Source organism: Heptranchias perlo, chromosome 22, assembly GCF_035084215.1.
Source record: "Heptranchias perlo isolate sHepPer1 chromosome 22, sHepPer1.hap1, whole genome shotgun sequence".
NCBI lineage: Eukaryota > Metazoa > Chordata > Chondrichthyes > Hexanchiformes > Hexanchidae > Heptranchias > Heptranchias perlo.
The window spans coordinates 47,030,407-47,051,334 of NC_090346.1; the positions used below are offsets into that span (position 1 = coordinate 47,030,407).

The 20,928-nt window shown below is 40.6% G+C and overlaps 1 protein-coding gene across 2 annotated transcripts in view; it reads right to left on the reverse strand.

Moving 5' to 3' along the window:
• Nucleotides 1-20,928, reverse strand: part of trrap (transformation/transcription domain-associated protein) — a 174,911-nt gene that overhangs the window by 58,936 nt on the left and 95,047 nt on the right. For both annotated transcript variants that reach the window (XM_068003488.1, XM_068003487.1), the window contains exons 44-51: nt 19,093-19,306; nt 18,864-18,989; nt 14,614-14,760; nt 9,526-9,725; nt 7,220-7,341; nt 5,190-5,403; nt 2,927-3,106; nt 681-827 (exon numbers count right to left, since the gene is read on the reverse strand). In XM_068003488.1, the coding sequence (XP_067859589.1) occupies nt 681-827; nt 2,927-3,106; nt 5,190-5,403; nt 7,220-7,341; nt 9,526-9,725; nt 14,614-14,760; nt 18,864-18,989; nt 19,093-19,306 (1,350 nt within the window). The remainder of the gene's footprint in view (nt 1-680; nt 828-2,926; nt 3,107-5,189; nt 5,404-7,219; nt 7,342-9,525; nt 9,726-14,613; nt 14,761-18,863; nt 18,990-19,092; nt 19,307-20,928) is intronic.

Genomic DNA, 20,928 nt, shown 5'->3' on the forward strand with positions numbered 1-20,928 from the left:
TGGCACATTCAAACAATATCACAGTTTACCTTTTCACCACGCTTACAACTAAACTGTGGGTTAGTAACTGACCCCCTTGTTAGAATCATAGAATCATACACCAGGTGCAGCATAACTGCAGTGTGATGCAAAAGGCAGGTTTAAAAACAGCTATGGACCATTTGACAACTTTTTAAAATCATAGAATCATACAGCACAGAAGGCGGCCATTCGGCCCATCATGCCTGTGCCGGCTCTTTGAAAGAGCTATCCAATTAGTCCCATTCCCCTACTCTTTCCCCATAGCCCTGTAAATTTCTCCTTTTCAAGTATTTATCCAATTCCCTTTTGAAAGTTACTATTGAATCTGCTTCCACCGCCCCTTCAGTAATTTAAGAATTGAACGAAAGTGCGTAAGTACTCCTAAACAGAGACTGCGTCAAAGCGGAAAACCAAGAGAATTTCGGGAATTTGATGAAAACTGAGCCTCCAAATTCAGAAAGGTGAATTATTTGCTCCCTCCATGTGGGCTTTGCAGCCATCTCTCCTTCTGCTAATCTCAAATCTCTTACTGAAACAGTGTGTTTAAGGGCATGCCAAACTATGAATTAAACTGCACGTTTAAAAGCAAGACCATACATACTACACTGTAAATAGACAATAGAGCACAGTATGTATGAATTAAACTTCACTATACTCACCTTCACTTCTCTGAGAGAGTCCAGAAACTTATCGTGCCTGTTTGTCAGCATGTGCAACTGATTCCCAGCATCTTTTTCAGACTGCTCCTTGGTTTTAGGGGTACTGCTCTGATCTCCAGGCGCCAGCTCAATATCAATCTCCACATCCTAAACAAGAATTATTAAAGAACATATATAAACCATTCATTCTCATTGCATCATCAGGGGTACAAAAAATTGTTAGCACTGCTGTGGAATAAAACATTTTCATACAAGTCATAATCTGCGCAAGAATCTCAGAGCTACAAAGCAAACATTTAGCAGCAGCCCTTAAAATAGGAGTAAAAGCTCATTTTCATTTTGGCTCCCCGATTATCTTCGTCCCACCGTTGGTGGCTGTACCTTCAGCCGTCCAGGTCCTAAGCTCTGGAATTCCCTCCCTAAACCTTTCCACCTCTCTACCTTTAAGATGGTGCTTAAAACCTAGCTCTTTGACCAAGCTTTTGTTCACCTGTCCTAATATCTCCTTATGTGGCTCGGTGTCAAATTTTGTCTGAAAAATCTCCTGTGAAGCGCCTTGGGACATTTTACTATGTTAAAGGTGCTATATAAATGCAAGTAGTTGTCATTGTTGATAGCCAGTCAGGCTACCTACTCATCAAATCTAATAGCTCACCAACACTGTTAGCAGCTCGACTCATAAAATCTTGAGGCAGTTAAGTTAAACTTAAAATTGTACTTGAGCTGAAACATAAGTGCTTGGCTTCCACATGTGGGCATAACATTCATTGCCACAGTGAATATTTTCTTAGGTTAAACACAAGCGATCTTCTAATTACTAATGGTAGCCCTGCTGGTATCTTGGTAGTCTAGGCTACTGTGAATTGCCATGCCCTTTAAAGGACCAGTCATAGCTTTTACTGCACTAAATCATATAAAATAAGGAATGTGTTGCGTATTTGCGCACAGTATATAACTGTGAAAAGAGGAGAAAATGGGACACTGCTTTGCAAGTGTTAGTCCAATATGTGGAAAACAAATGAGTAACAGTAGAATCATAGAAATGTACAGCACAAAAGAAGGCCATTCGGCCCATCATATCCGTGCCGGCTGAAAAAGAGCCAGTCAGCCTAATCTCACTTTTCAGCTCTTGGTCTGTAACCTTGTAGGTTGCGGCACTTCAAGCACATATCCAGGTACTTTTTAAATGCAATGAGGGTTTCTGCCTCTACCACCCTCTCAGGCAGTAAGTTCCAGACCCCCACCACCCTCTGGGTGAAAAAATTTCTCCTCAACTCCCCTCTAATCTTTCTACCAATTACTTTAAATCTATGCCCCCTGGTTATTGACCTCTCTGCTAAGGGAAATAGGCCCTTCCTATCCACTCTATCTAGGCCCCTCATTATTTTATACACCTCAATTAAATCTTTCCTCAGCCTCCTCTGTTCCAAAGAAAACAACCCCAGCCTATGCAATCCAATCAAGTAATTGCCCAAACTTTTGAGTGAAGCAAGCCTTCTTCAAATTAAATAGATTATGTTTCGTAGCAATCTCTCCTCCAAGTCTGAATCTGGAGGCACATCTGGGTTTCTCAGCACTGCTTTATGTGCAATGTGTGAAACACGTGAAGTCACTTGTTTGTTAAACGACAAGTTTCAGCAACCTAACAAGTGTTTTGTTTTAAAAAAGTTGGATTACCTTGTTAATCTACCAAATACTAAAAAAAAGTATGTACTATGTACTCTACTCTAAAGAGGGCACTCACATTTCACTGGGCAATTACCCCTCTTCAGTAACCTTTCCCATGCTGACCTCCAGGGGTTTTAGAATTTATTTAATTTATATCTTAAAATGATGTTGGTTTTCCAACAAAAAAAGAAAATCCACCCAGTAACTGCCCAGTCACATGGGGTTTGGAGCTCATGATACACAGAGGACAACCTTACTGTGGCCTGAAGGCAAATCAGATATTTCTCACATAATCAACAAGAACTTTGGTCAAGGAATCCCGGGCTCAATGTGCTTTGTAAGATATACCAAATTTAATATGGTCGTTCACGGCCTCGCTCTGAATTAGATTTTCATGCTGCTTTATCCTATTTAATGGGCACGTTTGTGTCGACCTCTATCTACAACATCCATCTTAGAAAACAGCCAGCAGAGATTTTAGGAAGGAATGTTGTGTTGTAAACTTCCATGTTAATTGTTTAACCACAATCTGTTGGTCTGTGCAGGTCCCCGCCACCCCAAACACCAAAACAAATCACCTCCTCTTTGCTCTCGCTGTTCTCCCTCTCCCTGGGCTCCTGCTTCACGTGCGTTACCATGGCAAAGGCTGCACGGTCATGGCTGTCCGCCAGATTAATGACGTTGGTGATGGATGGCAGCATGGCACCCTGGCAGTTGGTGCCAATGGTAGTATTTTTTTCGCACACCGCAAGTAGTAGCTGGGAGGAGGATAGAAAAACAAAAAGGAGGTCCAACAATCAAAAGCAATGCACATGCAGGGATCAGTAAGATAGTAAATATTTTAGGCCAACACATCATCGTTACCGATTCTTCCAACACATTTTTAAGTTGTAAACATACTGACGACATCAATGGGGGCACTCAATTAAATCAGTTAATGAGCCCAACAGTGTGAGGGAGCTGAAACAACACACTCAGCTGAAATGACTAGATCCCAGGGTTAAAGACTGCATGTTAATTCAACTCCCCGAGAGCAAGATTCACTAATTCCTCCATGCTAATTGGGCAGAGATAAATAGGAACAAACCATTTAATTTTTCATAGTACTATTACTGGCAAGATCCTCAACAGACTTTGATATTTCTAACTGAGACCACTTCTCCTAAAGGCCTAGTGGGTAAAGGCACTGCCCAATGTAGAAATGGCCTATACGGAGCAGATTGCTATCCTCCACCGGAGAGTGCGCACCAGGACTGGGTTCAGCTGCGATGCTTCTACTCTCGAGCAGCTTGCTGGCATTCACTGCATAGGCTCACGCAGGAATGTCCACCTGGGTGCCTACCAGGGAACTGTCAGTAATACCACATCAAGTGCCAGTGTCTTTAGAAGTGTGTGTGTGTGTGTGTGTGTGTGTGTGTGTGTGTGTGTGTGTGTGTAAAAAAAAAGTTATCCATCCTAAATTTCTACCATAAGGTAATTTAAATATCAAACAAATTAGATTATGCTGCAAATGATCTCTAAATGTGCTTGCTTATTATTTAAATACAAGCATCAGTAAACATCTTCCCCAGCCCTAGTATTAATGAATTCAGCCAAGAAAAGCAGGAAGAATCTGAGACTCTTTTCTCTAGAAAAGAGACGGCTGAGGATTAACCTGATAGAGGTCTTAAAGATTATGAAAGGGTTCGCTAGGGTAGACGTAGAGAAGATGCTTCCACTTGTGGGGAGACCAAAACTAGGGGCCATAGATGTATATGTATAAAAAAGATAACCACTAATAAGTCCAATCGGGAATTCAGGAGAAACTTCTTTACCCAGACAGCGGTTAGACTGTGGAACTCGCTATCACAAGGAGTAGTTGAGGCGAATAGAATAGATGCATTTAAGGGGAAGCTAAATAAACACATAAGGGAGAAAGGAATAGAAGGATATGTTGATAGGGTCAGATGAAGAGGGGTGGGAGGAGGCTCGTGTGGAGCATAAACACCGGCATGGACCAGTTGGGCCGAGTGGCCTATTTCTGTGCTGTACGTTCTATGTAATCTAGCTTCAAATAATTCAAAGTCTGACCACACTAGAATTATACATATGATATTTTGGAGTAAGTGCATTGACTATCAAGTCAGCTGGTTACAACGTTCAACTAAAAGGTGCAAGTTATAACTAGAAACCTGAAGGGAAACTGCACATTCTGTATTAAAACAGCTGTGACTGCGCAACAGCTTTAAATGCTCTGAAAGGTTGTTAAGTTTTGCACGGAGAGCTTTTTTGTTTTTGCGCATTCCCTGAGGCTCAGTGAAGTCAGGGGGATCTGGTGCGTTTTATAGAAGTCTCTCACAGTTTAAAGAAATATATCGGGTCACTTCTCCAACTGCACGGAGCTTCGGAGACTCCGCACGAGAAAAAAAAACACACTCCGTACAAGAAAAAAACACATTCCGTACAAGACACACATCCTTCGAAACATGCAAAGTACTTTATCCTGAAGCACAGTTATTTGTTAAATGGGGTTATTTTATTTTTGTGTCAAAAACAGATTGCACACCTCGGTGATTTTTTATTTTGCTATTCATTTCGTCACCAAACTGACTAAGTAATGTGCAACCGAACCCCTGGTTTTGATCTTAGAAAACTTGTTTTCTGCCTCTTCCTTTCTCCCCCAATCTGAAAGAAAAATGCATTTAATTCAATTTCTCATCGCATGCTCAGTTGCCGTCTCTCTCCCGGCAATATTTCACACTTCTAAATTACTTGATGCAATTCAAACAGCCCAAAAATCTGCTGTGGAAGTGAAACAATTAACCAACAGCACAGACAATATGACGGACATTCTTTCCTCACCTCTATGCACTGTTTAATCCAGAAATGGCTGCCCATGGCCTCCCAGTTTTGGGAACAGGTGATATACAGCAGACGATCGTAGACACGGCGCCTCATGGAGTTATCGAAAACTTCAAAGAATTTGGCCCGAATGTGGGGCTGGCAACACCGCAATCCCGCCAGGAACGCTGGCTCCAGCTTCGCAGTGAGTTCACTGCCGGAAAGGTTTTCATCCCTGCGTTTCGCCACAAGAGTACAATAGTCGATGTGTGCAACGTAATTAAGAGCGGCCAAACAGAAATGCACATACAAAAATCTGTGTCAGTTAATTAGTGTTTTAGTTTTTTTTTAAAAAAGGACATCTATTTCCACAGCATAGGAAGAGGAGGGGGCCATTCAGCCCCTCAAGCCTGTTCTGTCATTCAATTAGGTCATGGCTGATCTGTACCTCAAGTCCATTTACTCGCCTTTGATCCATATCCTTGAAACCCTTACATAATAAAAATCTGTCGTTCTCGGTCTTGAAAATTTCAACTGTCCCCCAGCATCCACAGCCTTTTGGAGGAGAGAATTCCAGATTTCCACTACCTTGTGTGTGGAAAAATGCTTCCCTATTTCCCTCCTGAATGGCCTAGATCTAATTTCATGATTATGCTGCCGCATTCTGGATTCCTCCCCAGAGGAAATAGTTTCTCTATATCTACTCTATCAAATCCTTTTATCATTTTTAACACCTCGATTAGATCAACCCACAATCTTCTAAACTCAACAGAATACAAGCTAAGTTTATGCATCCTGTCCTCATAATTTAACCCTTTAAGCCCTGGTGTCCTGCTGAATTTGTTCTGTACCCCCTCCAAGGTCAATATATCCTTCCTGAGTTGAGATGTTTCTTTGCATTCAGCCATTTTGGAGGACTGAAGTGACACAGTATAAAGCAATTACACAGTTGTTTCATTTTTGCCGAGATATATGGGTAAGCTCTGACTGCACTGCCGTGAAACTAAATCTTCCTCAATCTGCAGAGTAAACAGAAGGGACTGATAATCAGATCGTGGTATCAGCAGCAGCAAGGCCGGGGGTCATTACTCAAAAGGACCAACTCGCAGAAATAACAGAAAAACACCACCAGAGACTGAGTGAGAAGCAGCAAAGAGAAACAGAAGCAATAAGGAATACAAACAAACACTGATATTGAGAAAACAATGAAGAGACCAAAGGCAGAATTAAAACCAAATCAGTAAAAAAGTGAGCACAGAATGGTCAAAAATTAGAACCGAGACATTAAAAATGAGGAAGAGCGGAGCAAGGAGGGGGGGAGGGGTGCGATTCATAAAGTAATCAAAATTGTCTAATCATGTTTTGCTTGGAATTTATGTGCACACTATTCCCCTACTTGCTCATTGAAGCTTTCCTTTAATTAATTCTTTTGTTTCAACACCATCTATACAGGATAAAATGTCAGTCTATTCTGTGGGGCCCATGGGATTTAAAAGAAGATTTCAAAGTCTAAACACTTTCAAGACACAAAATGCACTACTGAAGGGGTAGTAGCAATATTTTAGTTAACAGACCTACATCCTCCTCCAGATTTAGATTCCATGTTGATCAACACATGAAACAAAATTCAGCACAACACACCAGCAAACATGCTCGGAGGTTGTGGACTTTGAATAGTGAATTAGCATTTATAAAATGAGATTTCTTTTCATCACCGCTACATCAGTTGTAAGATGGGATTTATAAAATAAATCTACATTTCATTCACAGCCAAGTCTAGCTTGAAAGAGGAAATATAAAAACATGTTTTCTTCAGTAAATTTATATATTGTATGCTGGCGCTCATAGTTAACCTTAGATTTCAAATGCAACTGTATCTAAACTGCAAATTATTCTTGTGTTCAATACAAATTAGAATACAGACAAAACTATCTAAGTCATATTGCGTTTTCGACTGGAATATAAATTGCACCAGCCTCTCGAGAGCATGGTGGAAAGACAGAAGTGTGTGAACTAATGAAATGTAATTTTTGATTAATTACTACAATTACCTATAGACATAGTTAACGAGGTCCAAGAACTGGGCATTTAATTCAAGGTCATCTGGAAAGCGTTTTTCAATGTAGGTCATCATTTTAACCAGCAAAATGGACTTCTCTCTCAGCGTAGGTGTCTGCACGGAATGAAGAAATAATTCATTCTGCCAATTTTCTTTTTTTTTTTTTAAAAAGGACATTGAAACGGCAGATTCCAAATGCTTAACTTTTGAGAAATAGGAACAGTAATAAACATATCACTGCAAACAAAATAGATAGCAGAGACAGGCAGGAGGGCACGCTAACATTAACCGGTGTCAAAGAAAATTATCTTAGCAGCGGAATGGGTCACCCCCGTACCAGAGCTTGTGCATTCAAATTCTAGCATTGATTACCATTCAAACTTGCTCTCAGCTGATTTATTTTTTTGAAATCACATTCAGCACCAGATGAGGGACTGTGACAGCACAGTGCTACACCTGGGGTGGGGAATGGCAGGCACTAGAATATAATTTGGAAAAGAAAATTGATAAGCATTAAGCTCATAAGAAGTAAATAACTGCCCACTGTTCTAAATCACTAAACGCAGATAGCTCAGAATTCAATAAGCAGAGCTTTGCATTAATGTGAAGTGGTTTTTCAATGCTACTTTGACTCAGCAGTCAGGTCGGCCAGAGATCTGAAAGCAGATTGCACTACAGACAAGAGGCACGAGAGCGCCATCAAGAGGCAGCTTCCCATCACTTCGGCTTCGCACCAGATGTGGTATAACTGCAGTCCGATGCAAAAGGCAAGTTTAAAAACATTCAACAGCTATGGGCCATTTAAGAACTTTTTAATGATAGCACATCGACTGCCCACGTAAGCTCTCTGCTCATGTTAAAAATCAACTGGTGTTAGAGACTCTGCTTGCATGTAAGCGCACAAGTTTGACCCAGAATTGCACTGACTTTAAATTCCACTTCTTGCCCATCATCAAGGCTGCTTACTTCCACCTCCACAAAATCACCAGGAGTCAGCAGTGTGGTGCAGGTATAATTGGTCCCTGGACTGAAATACTTTATACTCTTAAACCAGAAATTAAGTGTTGTGTGTAATAAAAAGTCAAATCCTGATAAATCCATAATCACTTTGCCAAGAGACAATGTTTGGATCGCAAATGATGACTTAATATCAAATTTTACTTCAGTCCATTTCATTATTCATGCTGGAACAGAACCCATTTTATAATATTAATGTACAAAAATTTTGTAACTGTCAATTTGCAAATGATAATGATCCTGCATTGATCTCCCATGTGCTAAGCAATGAAACTGGTGATGATTTATGTTTGGGTCAGGAATGCTCGGAGCAGGCTTGAGGAGCTGTATGGTCTACTCCTGCTCCTATTTCTTATGCTAAGTAAGTGGGGAGTAACTTAGTCTATTGATACTCTGCGCTTGGATTTTTATGGCTTTTAAATGCACCACCTGGGGTGGTGCTGAACTGCATGATGACCCCAGGCATGATTCCTGACCTGTGCTGAATTAGTGACAGGGGCATTGCAACTGGCTTCAGTTTTTCCAGCTATAGGAAGGTTTCCCTCTCATCGCTATCCAGGCGCTAGAAAGTGTGCACATGTGGGAAATAAGGTGAGGACAGTATCTGGCTCCACTGCGATGGAGACAGGTGACAGGTGATACTCCGAGCATTCCTGACCCAAACGTAAGTCATCACCAGTTTCATTGCTTAGCACATGGGAGATCAATGCAGGATCATTATCATTTGCAAATTGACAGTCACAAAATGTTTTGTACATTAATAGTATAAAATAGGTCACGGTATCAGGGGGCTGGCAGTAAAGTCACCTTCCAAAAAAAGGGAGAAAACTGGGAATAACCCACGCTTGGATTAGGTTGTATGCTTTACTGAATACCTGCTTTAATACATCTTGTATAAATGGACATAAAAGTGCTAATTGCCTTGGTTGTGCAGCAGTGAAAGTACACGAATATAAAAAAACACAAAAGAATTAAAATGTTTTTAAAAGAAAAATATTGGTGACATAAACTGGCCGTTTAACTATGTCATCGCTTCTAAAGAGTTTGTTGTCCATAGCTATTGTTACAAAGTATTAAACAGGTTTAAATTATTCAATGACAAAGGTAAATAAATGATATGCAGATTCATGCATTTTATAACATTCAATTTTATAGTATTTGATACCTATATTTTGCAAAAGTTATAAAATACATTTTACAAATCAAACAAAATTCTTGTGCTCAATGACACCAACTTTGACTTTAACCAGGTATACTCTACTTACTTGTAAACGTGCTCACCTGATTTACTGCCATGGGAGAATTATTCTTCACCCACTCCTCCACTATTTTCACCACAGCTCGTAGAATCTTAGCATCAGGCGATTTCTCAATGAGAGAGGTCAAGATGACTTGGATGAAATTCTTCCTCATTTCCATGCTCATTACAGCAAGACGCGTTTTCACAAGTTCCAGACTTAACATGATCAGCTCAACGGTGACTGAAAAAGAGAGAAATTTGTTTTAACGAGGGGGAAAATAATTCAGAAAAAGCAGTGCAACAGACTCCAAGGTGCATTGTAATAGTGAGAGACAAATGCCACTTTAAACTGCAGAGCAGGAAAACTATTTGGCATTTTTACTATTTTACTCTGACTTCAGAAATTTTTCATTCCTGATATTGTGCTTCTTAGAACGAAAGCATGCATATACTGTATTTTCAAACGTTTACGTTTAAAACAAGACATCTGCTTGGAGCACCATCTAGTGGTATTACAATCATCCGGTATAATGGAAATCATCTACTGCCTAACTTAAGCTGCAATTATATTGCTACTTTAATGTCGATGCCATGACATCCCAGAATCTTTGGGATATTAATAACGCAAGACTCTAGTCTAGACAGTATAACTCTAGTCAGGAGCCAAATCTGACTCCCGAGTGCAATAGAACCAAGTAGTGAAAAACCCCTTGCAGGAGGCCATCTCACACCAGGTGGATTATAATTCCAGTTTAATGTGAGGCCAGGTGTTCTCCCCTGCATTTTATACACAGCATTGGGTCTTTTAAGGTTACCACAGAGGCATATTCAGACAAAAGTGGACCCTGAGACAAAGAAGCAGATATTAGAAGGGATGACAAGAAGTGGGTTTTAAGGAGTGTCTTAAAAGGAGGACAGGGAGGTGAAGAGGTTTAGAGAGGGAATTCCTGAGCCGGGGCCCAGATAGCTTAAGACACGGCCGCCAATGGTGAGATTCACAAAAGGCCAGTCAGTGGAATGGAGAGTTTGCAGGGGTTTGTAGGGCTACAGTAGGTTACAAAGATAGGGAGCGGTAAGGCCATGACATCGCAGAATCTTTCAATTATTTCTTTTACTCCATTTGCAAGGCAGAAAACAATTCGTACAGTGAGCACCTCCTTTCGAAGGACTCAACGTGGAAAAAGTGCTGACATTAAACATCACTACAAGGTAACTTTTCAGTTGCTTCAAGGTTGGGACTGCTTTGATAATTACAGTATATGGTAATGAAGCATAAAAGCAAATTAGCGCTCTATAGATTAAGTTCTTATTTAGACATTTTCATACTTTTGGCCAAGAAACACAATTAGTAGCTAAATGTAATTGCTTTCTTTTTGGAGACACAAGGGCACTACGTCAAAGCAGTTTTCCTTCAAACATGCCCCACACGTTTAATGGGAAAAGGTTTCCCTTGTTTTGATCAAATCATGACATAAGCCTTTCACATCAATAAACCTCATCATGATACATGGTTTACTCCAGCTACTATGGAATTCTGAAATACTAAAGACCATTTGCACCATTAGCAGGATGCAATTTCAATTATCATGAAACAGTTTTTTTTAATCCTCCTCAAAAACATTTCAAGATCTCTGAAGTCATTTGTTAAAAAACAAAAGCCATTAGTGGTATTATAATTACCCAGTATAACGAAAATTATCTACTGCTTAACTCAGGCTGCAGTTATACTGCTGCTTTAATGTTGATGCGACACAGTGTCAGGTGCGTATTAATACAAAATTGGCAGTATAACTCTAGTCAGGTGCCAAATCTGACTCCCGAGTGCAATAAAATCAAGTAATGCAAAACCCCCATATCACACCAGGTGGATTATAACTCCAGTTTAATGTGAAGCCAGCTTGAAAAAGTGCCCAGGTGTTCTCCTGCGCACTTGATAAACTTGGTACAGAGTCTCATGAAACAATTTTGTAATCCTCCTGAAAAAAACATAAAGCACTGCCTATAACTTTATTTTTTATTAGGATTTATAAATACTTGAAGGGGAAGAAATTGCAGGACTATGGGGAAAAGGCAGGGGAGTGGGACTAATTGGATAACTCTTTCAAGGAGCCGGCACAGGCACGATGGGCCGAATGGCCTCCTGCGCTGTATCATTCTATGATTGTAATTTTGCGGGTTAATAACAATCTACCAAATTAAAATTCCAGACTGCTACACAATTAGAGATCAATGAAAATAGCTCCAGTTAAAACATTATGAAGGTGGGAAATGGGCGGTGAAACACTTCTATGATCTGGGTTCGAATCCAGCTCATACTGATGGGACAATAGCCAGGTTTGCTGGCTGTGACTGCCCTACGTGAATTTAATATCATCAGTCTGAACCCAGTTCTTGGTGAGCCCACATAACTGTGCCTAACAGACCAGAGCAATCACATGGGCGGCCGGTGCAGAAACAATTCACACAGCGAGTAAAGATTTTCTTTGAAGAGTTGGAGCAGAGTAGAGAGAATTGTACGACGTGGCTGGCTACACATAGCCCGTAAGCACTTTCTGCTGATACGGGGAAGAGTCCAGGTGCTCGACACGAAGCTCATCACCTTGATGAGCACTAGAAGTTACAGCCCGCTAAAATGACAATCTATGTTCTTATAGCCAGCAGATAGACTTTCATCCCAGCAGTCTGGGCTTGGTTTCAACCCAGGTGACAAGAGCCAGGAATGAGAAAAGATCATTCATCAAGCTTCAGTGCTGGTACTGCCTGCGCACATCAACGTGTATCTGGTTTCAGTACTGAAGTGCCGAGTGTATAATCTGACTAATGAACCTCAGGAAAAGCTATTAATTTTAAACGATTCAAACTTAAAATATCTTTAAAAAAAAGAGATAGAGCTACATCTGCTGACAATGTTGCTTGCAGGCACTAAACAAACGAAATGCCTAACCCTATATCATCCCCCGGTTGCTTAGCAAATGTAGGTAAAAATGATTGCACCGCCATCTCTCTCTCTCTGTGTCTTTGTTCCCTACAAAGACTTCAGGCAAAATATTGCTCACATTACTATTCTGCTTTCTTTACACTGTCCTTCTAACAAAGTGACCGTTCTATTGTGATAATTAAGAATTTACATCATTCCTCTTGCACGTCCTTATGACAGATTACTGTTGTAGATCATTACTTTTTTTTGCTATGCTGCCACACACAAGAGAGCTATAATTTCTTTAGCCTTGTATCAAAAAAACCCCATTTAATTTGTGGTCTGCTGCATCCTTTATTTTCAAGCATAACATACATCATCTATGACCCATCCAAGAATTCAAAGATATTAATAATTCACAGCAATGTGCCTCTGCAGAGTAGGACACTTAATGTTAATTACTACAGAATTGAGTCTACAACTACAGTAATACTTTGGGAAAGAACTGTTAGAGGCTTTGCATAGGTTTCTCAAATACACCAATGGGCAACAATTTCAGGACTTGAAAATTAAGGCGGCAGAAACGTTGAATGCTTGGGGCTAGAGTGCCTCTCGATTGGGGGAGGGGAAAGGGAGGTATACATGTAACATGTTTTTGAGAAATGCACTTCCTGTCAATTATTACAACATTACATTTAGATTTGAAAGCATGTAGAATTTTTACTACCTTTGCAACATGATAGATTGCCTCTGCAATAACTGCAATTTAATTGACACTTAAGGCTGATATATTACTCGAGTTTGCTTCAGGCGCATTAATCCTCTCGCAAGCATGTTTTTGAAACTCTTAAATTAAGTACCTTGTTTCAGAACTGATACGGCAGCTTAAATGCTATTCATCTACCTTTCATCTTTACAAACACTAACTCCCCACAACCAGCTCATTCTGTAACACACTGCTACAAATTGCTCTTCACACTTCTTTCACACCGCCCCCCGCAATTTCTTCTCTCCCTTTAAGGCGCTGATTCATGCTAGGAAACACTTCCACAGATGGCAGCCACCGGACAGCACGTAACACAAATGGCCATCCCCCATGCATTAGCTCAGCGAGTAATGGCAGGTTAATTCAGCCTTGGGGGGGTGGGGGAGTATCACAGCTGAGCCCGATCCTGTTCTCTCTATACATCCACACATCTGCGATAACAATCCGGGGGGGAAGGAAGCCCCAATTGCATTTCTGCCCCGTTCCCCCCGCAGCTCAATTACTACTGCCATCCTGGCAGGAGTCAGCTAGTGTCAGCCATGGTTCAGTGGGTAGCATTCTCATCTTGAGTCAGAAGGTTGTGGGTTCAAGCCCCACTCCAGAGACTTGAGCACATAATCTTGGCTGACATTTCAGTGCAGTACTGAGGGAGTGCTGCACTGTCGGAGATGCCATCTTCCAGATAAGAAATTACACTAAGCCCCCACCTGCCTTCTCAGGTGAACGTAAAAGGTCCAACGGCACTATTCGAAAAAGAGCTGGGGAGTTTTCCCCGGTGTCCTGGCCATCCTTCAGCCAACCTCCTCCAACCCCATGTCCCTGTGTAGACCCTTCAGTGCTCACACACCACTTTCTATCCACTATCCCATTTGCTAAAATGCCCCTCAAGCACTCATTACACAAAGAGATATCTAAAAGAAATTAAGTTGTTCTGGGAACTCAGGCAATAAACACACCATGTACCTTTTACTGTACAGATATCACCTTGACATTAGAAATATAAATGCATGCACTCGTATTATGAAAATGTGTAAAATGCTGGTTGATATCTATTTTATAGCCTGTAGACTGAAAGCGAACATTTTCGAAGCTTTTTTGGGCAGTGCATCTATCTATTATAAAACCCATTATTCTCAAACCATCAATGAAAACATTTCAAAGTATACATTATGCAAGACACTTTGAAATATGAAATGTTTATAATCATCTACCTCCAGTTTTCTCAAATTTTTGTACCACTGTACGAAATTTATATTGGCCTACAAATCAAATTGACCTGCTGGAAGAGGCAGTAGACTATAGTATGTTCAGAAGCTGAATTACACTCTCTGCCAGTCTTTTGAAGCAATGTATTTAGTATTATTGTAATAGCATCGCTCCAAAATGACTTTCAGATTTTCTTTCCAACCTCATCGGGTGAAACAATATTAAAAGCAACGTCATTACCTGTATTTGTATCGGATGCCCCTGGTGTAGCCTGTGGGTTTAGGTGATCTCTCACCATCTTCTGTAGGGAACGCATGAAGACAGAGATGAGACGGTCAATATAGCTGGGGTTGTTGCTGCAAGCAGACTTGAGGATCATCAGCGTACCTGAAGTTTAAGAAGGCGATTTGTAAGATTAGAAGCAAAGAAGTTATGCTTAACCTTTATAAATCACCGATTAGGACACAGCTGGAGTATTGTATCCAATTCTGGGCACCACGCTTTAGGAAGGATGTCCAGGTCTTGGAGAGGGTGTAGAGGAGATTTACTAGAATGGTACCAGGGAAGCGGGACTTCAGTTATATGGAGAGGCTAGAGAAGCTCGGATTGTTCCCCTTGGAGCAGAGGTTAAGGGGAGTTTCGATAGAGGTGTTCAAAATTATGAGGGGTTTTGATAGAGTAAATAAGAAGAAACTGTTTCCACTGGCAGGAGGATCGGTAACCTGAGGACACAGATTTAAGGTAATTGGCAAAAGAACCAGAAGGGAGAGGAGGAGAATATATTTTTTTTTTTAAACACAGCTAGTTGTTAGGATCTGGAATGCACTGCCTGAAAGGGTGGTGGAAGCAGATTCAGTAGTAACTTTCAAAAGGGAATTGGATAAACACTTGAAGGGGAAAAATTTGCAGGACGTTTGGGAAAGAGCGGGGGGTGGGGGAGGGTGGAGTGGGACTAATTGGATAGCTCTTTTAAGTGGGTCAAATGGTCTCCTTCTATACTGTACAGTTCTACAATTCTAGAAATCTCCCAGCAGTAACAGTAAGCAATCCACGCTTGCATCCCGGTTACTAAAAAACAATCAATGCAAGCTATGTAATCGTGAAAGGGCACAGCTTCCAGTTCCAAATACAATATAAATTTAAGGCATTTTTTTTTTGTTTTTCATTGCCCAATCTCCACAGTAGATACAATGCTAGAGGAACTGATACTTAATTATAGGATATTCCAATCGCAGTCTTAAATGACACATGCTCAGAGCTCTCATTTAGGCCAAGTCTATTACTTTGAGTTGAACTGGAAGAATTTGTATGGTCGCCACATCACATTTCAGAAATGTCTCAAGAACACTACACATAAATGAATTCCTTTCGGTGCAGTGCTCTTCTGGAGGCAGACATAGTGGCACTTTTCAGCACAGCATGATTCCACAGATAGCAATGACGTGTTTATCGAGTGTTCTTTTGGAGGAATGTTGGCCAGGATACCAGGAGGACCCCCTGCTCTTCTTCATCTAGTGCCAGGGGACTGGTAGCATTGGTAGCTCCCTGCCAACGAAATGGTTTGGATTAAACAACTCAGCACAGGCTGGGGATTGAACCTTCTGGTCTGATTTGGTTAGATACAACGCCTGATGGTACCTTTATTTACTCGGCCATCAGAGGATGTGGGTATGATAGCGCAGTGGTTATGGTGCTTGACTAACGCTCCAGAGGTAGAGAGTTCAAATCCCATGACAAGTTGTGAAACTGAATTCAATAAATTTGGTAATTTGTGGGCTAGCACTAGAAAAGAAAAATGATCACACAAGCTGCTAGATTGGCATTAAAACCTACATGGTTCACCAGTGTCCTTCAGTGAAGGGAACCTACCCCAGTCTGGCCTACATGCTACTCCAGTCTCCTACTACTTGATTGACTCTTACAATGCTCTGAAATGGCCTAACAATTGTTACGATGAAGGCAGCCAATCACGGCTTTCGCAGGGCAACTAGGGATGTGCAATACCACATCTCGAGAACAAACTTAAAAAAAAAAGCTTCTGCAATGAATACTTCCTGACTAATCATTCCATTTTATTTTATTCGATTGTGCGCTCAAGGTCAAAAAAGGTCAAGTGTGGTGGTGAGTTCAGAAATACACAAACACTTTATAGTTACAAAGCATTTCATGTTAAGCGCTCAGACGCTCTTGCCTCTCAACAGAAATGTGCTAAATGTACTGTGAAAGGATCAACCAGCAGGTTAAACTTGAATCGATCAGCTGCATTCCTCTATTACCTTTAACGGGTTAGTGGTCATTGTATGTTTCAAGAATAGTACATGCTTGGGTTGCAAACCTCTCGAAAATTCAGACACTACGGGCCGTGTTAAGTGGTGCACTTGGGAGACTCGGATTCGACATCCTGACAACTGACAAATTGCCAATTCCTAAACTAAAATGACATCTGCCGGTACTGATCACAAAGCTGGGCATTGAAGGACATTTGCCATTTACAGGAGAATGCAATGTGACCCGTCGTGCAACTTCACACCTGCTTTACTGACAGAACTAATTCAGTGGCAGAGTGTGAGGAATCTACATGCCAAAATCATCAGTGCCACTGCAATATTTCACAGTAACGGCTGGACAGATATTGACACATGAGCCTTACAAGCAAAGCAGCCAACGTTATATTTATAATTTCATAACATACAGGTTAACGGATAGCTAGGTTGTTCGATCCAATCAGACATCAAACACGGAGGGTGAAATTGAAAAGCTTTATGTGGCCATTTGAACACCGATTAAATTACAGCGTTATGGCTCCCTATTCGATAAATTGAAAAAAAAAATCCATTGAAAAAAAAACCACCAGGAAAAGATCCAAAGAATGTCCTGTACTGTCCTTGCTGTCGGAGGTCAGGAGCAGAGAAGGTTAAAGGGAGATTTAATAGAAGGATTCAAAATCATGAATGGTTTTGATAGAGTAAATAGGGAGAAACTGTTTCCACTGACAGGAGTGTCGGTAACCCGAAGACACAAATTTAAGATAATTGGCAAAAGAACCAGAGGTGAGATGAGTGGAAATTTTTTTTACGCCGCGAGTTGTTATGATCTAGAATGCACTGCCTGAAAGGGTGGTGGAAGTAGATTCAATAATAACTTTCAAAAGGGAATTGGGATATATACTTGAAAAGGAAAAATTTGCAGGAGCTATGGGGAAAGAGCAGGGGAGAGGGACTAATTTTTAGCTCTTTTAAAGAGCCGGCACAGGCACGATGGGCCGAATAGCCTCTTTCTGTGCTGTAAGATTCTATAGGACAAAGACAAAGAATTTTACAAAAAAAGGCCGAGAATTCAAAAGGAGTTGATAAATTTCAACAAAAAAAAACCAGGATGATGGGACTGTAAATTTTAAGAAAAAAATTGACTGAAATAACTGGTGGAGGCTATAGAAGTTAACAAATAAAAAAGAGAACCTGAAGGAACTCATTTTACAGATAATGGCTGAAGAGTTACTCAAGGCAATGCTAGACTGGAGGGTTAAATCCTGGTCGTGCTGCACTGGGTCTCATTTGATACTGCTTCTTCTAACATCTCCTGTGGCTCTTTGCTGATTTATAGCTTTTGCAGTGCACGAGCACAATTCTATGTTGGTGGGGTCAAGACGACCCTAGCCTGTTTGAGGTTCGCAATGATTCCACATTACAACGCTGATTTGGCAGTTATCTATTAACAGGGTCTTTAAAGTATAATGCAGTGCTCAGTCCAACACCGGGCCATACACTTTCACAAACAATTCATTAAGTGTCCTCAAGCTCGAGGCAGTGCAAAGGAAATGGAATTTCCAGATAAATGGCAAATCTGGCATTAACCTTATCAAGAGATCAAAAAACTGTAAATCTGGAAAGAAAAACAGAACATGCTGGAAATGCACAAGAGGTCTAGCAACATTTGAAAAGATGAACTAACATTTTTGGGTGTAAATCCTTCATTAGAATTGCTTTGTACTTTCAGCATTTTCTGTTTTTATTAACTTCATCAATACTCTATTGTGTATCAAAACCAACTGAAAGCTTTGCAGGTCTGGATTTGAACTCAGAATCTCCCTACACACGGACTGTGAGCCCATATTCCCAACATATGCTATGTCGGAAATGTACTGGCAATTTTTTTTGCTAAATGCGGTGCGCAGTTTCTTGGGCACAAGAGCATTCGTGAGTAGCTGAGCTATCCCATTGCTAATCAGATTGAAGAGTCAGCGGAACGACAGCTTCCCCCAGGACACCCCGACAGGTCAACCTGGTCACGTCTGCAGATGTCCCAAGTCAAAGTTTCTGTGATCACTGCCTGTTGCTCTCCGCGATTTGACAAAGCCATCAGACATTAAGACAGCAATAAGCTTTCAAACACGCAGGATACAATTTCGCGAGTATTGCATTCAACATTTTTTGAAAGGTGACGCAAAGCTTAATGTCGAGAAAGGACAGCTGAATGTTCGAACAACTTACCGAACAATTGATTTGGATTAGCATTTGTTGCTTTTTCATAATTTGTGAGGCCTTCGTAAATCACTTTTCCCACTGCGGCATAAAGACACTCCAATTCCTCATATTTAGAAGCCACACTTGAAGTGCCTGTTTAAAAGTGAAGGAAACAATATTGGCAATCCAGAAACATTAGGGTGTTTAAAAATAATTTTTTTGTTTTAAATTGCACTTTTCTATTTGTGTAACCTACTCGGCTCTGTTGGGAAGACACTCATTAAGCGGGAAAGCAGAGTGTGCACAGCCCTCAGGACCTTGTTATTGCCACAGGTCATGCATGCCGCTATTCCTCGCTGCAATGGTTTGAAGCTACTAAGAATGGCAGAAGACTGGAGCACAGTCAACAGAAAACTCAAGACCTCTAGTCCGGTACAGATGTTTGCCATGTTTGCCTGATTGGGCTGCTCCTAAATTGACAAAAAAAAAGTGGGGTGTTGAAAAGAGATTAATGTTAAATATACATAATAGAATTACATAGATTTACAGCACAGAAACAGGCCATTCAGCCTAACTGGTCTATGCACCACACGAGTCTCCTTCTACCCTCCTTCATCTAACCCTATCACCATATCCTTCTATTCCTTTCTCCCTCGTGTGTTTATCTAGCTTCCCCTTAAATGCATCACTCCTTTCCATGTTATACCCAAATTAAGTATTGGTTATGATAACTTAAACATAAGAACATAAGAAATAGGAGCAGAAGTAGGCCATAAGGCCCCTTGAGCCTGCTCCGCCATTCAATAAGATCATGGCTGATCTTCGACCCTTCAAGTCTTGTGGGGTTTTTTTTAAATTCAGCTAAACAAAGAGTGATGATAATAATGAGAGTTCGGGCAGAGGGCTCACACCTGAAATGTTAACCTGTCTTTTCTCTTGAAGAGACGCTGATGGGCTAGCTGTGTAATTGCAGCAATTTCTGTTTTTATTTGACATGATTTGGGAATTTGGACATGGCTAAAGACCTTAAATCATGCAAGTGAAATGATCACTGCTGAAACACCCTATGAAAATTATCCACACAAGTTGACCATTTTACTACCAATTATTCCACACCAATTTGCTGGTCAGGAAAAGGAATGCTGAAAACAACGTGGAATTATTAGTTTATCATGTTTTTTCACCTCATTGTGATTGAGTTATCGCTAAAATCTTGCTTTGTTTTTTAACCAGTTATCTTGGTATTTGTATTTCAGTTGAAAATAATTTCCTGCGCTATTTTCGATACCATTTTGCATTGTTTTTCATCACAATACTGAAGCACAACAAAGGGTGGTGAGTGTCTGGAACGAGCTGCCAGAGGCAGTAGTAGAGGCGGGTACAATTTTGTCTTTTAAAAAGCATTTGGACAGTTACATGGGTAAGATGGATATAGAGGGATATGGGCCAAGTGCAGGCAATTGGGACTAGCTTAGTGGTATAAACTGGGTGACATGGACATGTTGGGCCGAAGGGCCTGTTTCCATGTTGTAAACTTCTATGATTCTATAACAAGACTATTCAACTCAAGTCAGTCAATGCATTTTTCATTCACTGGTTGCATATACCAGATGTTTTGAGTGAAGCAATCTGATTTTGTCTCTTGCCTACTAATTGTAATCAGTCTGATAACTGCTTCGTCATGATAAAAAGGGATTCATGGAAAGTAAAAATCTAGAAGACAAATGGCTAATTTTGCCAGCTCTTGCTGCTTGGAATCGCTGCTGTGAAATGCAACAGATTTTCTCTAAAAGCAGGCTGCAAGATAACTTGGTAAAGATAACATGAAACTGGTCTTGTTCAGAAATGCTAATTAAATTTATCAGATAATTTTTGACACTGACTCCCTTTCAGGCTTTAGCTTTCTAAACAGATCTCTCCTAAATTGTTTGAAAAAAAAATGTAATTATACCTCATCAAATGTCAATTATATGGCACCAAATGTCCAGCAAGATTAAAGGCTTCCTCAGCTGAGCTATGTTCAAGTACACATTCTGCATAGAAATGTATAAGTGTAACCAATTTTTGTACTGTACAGCACACCGCTTGATTG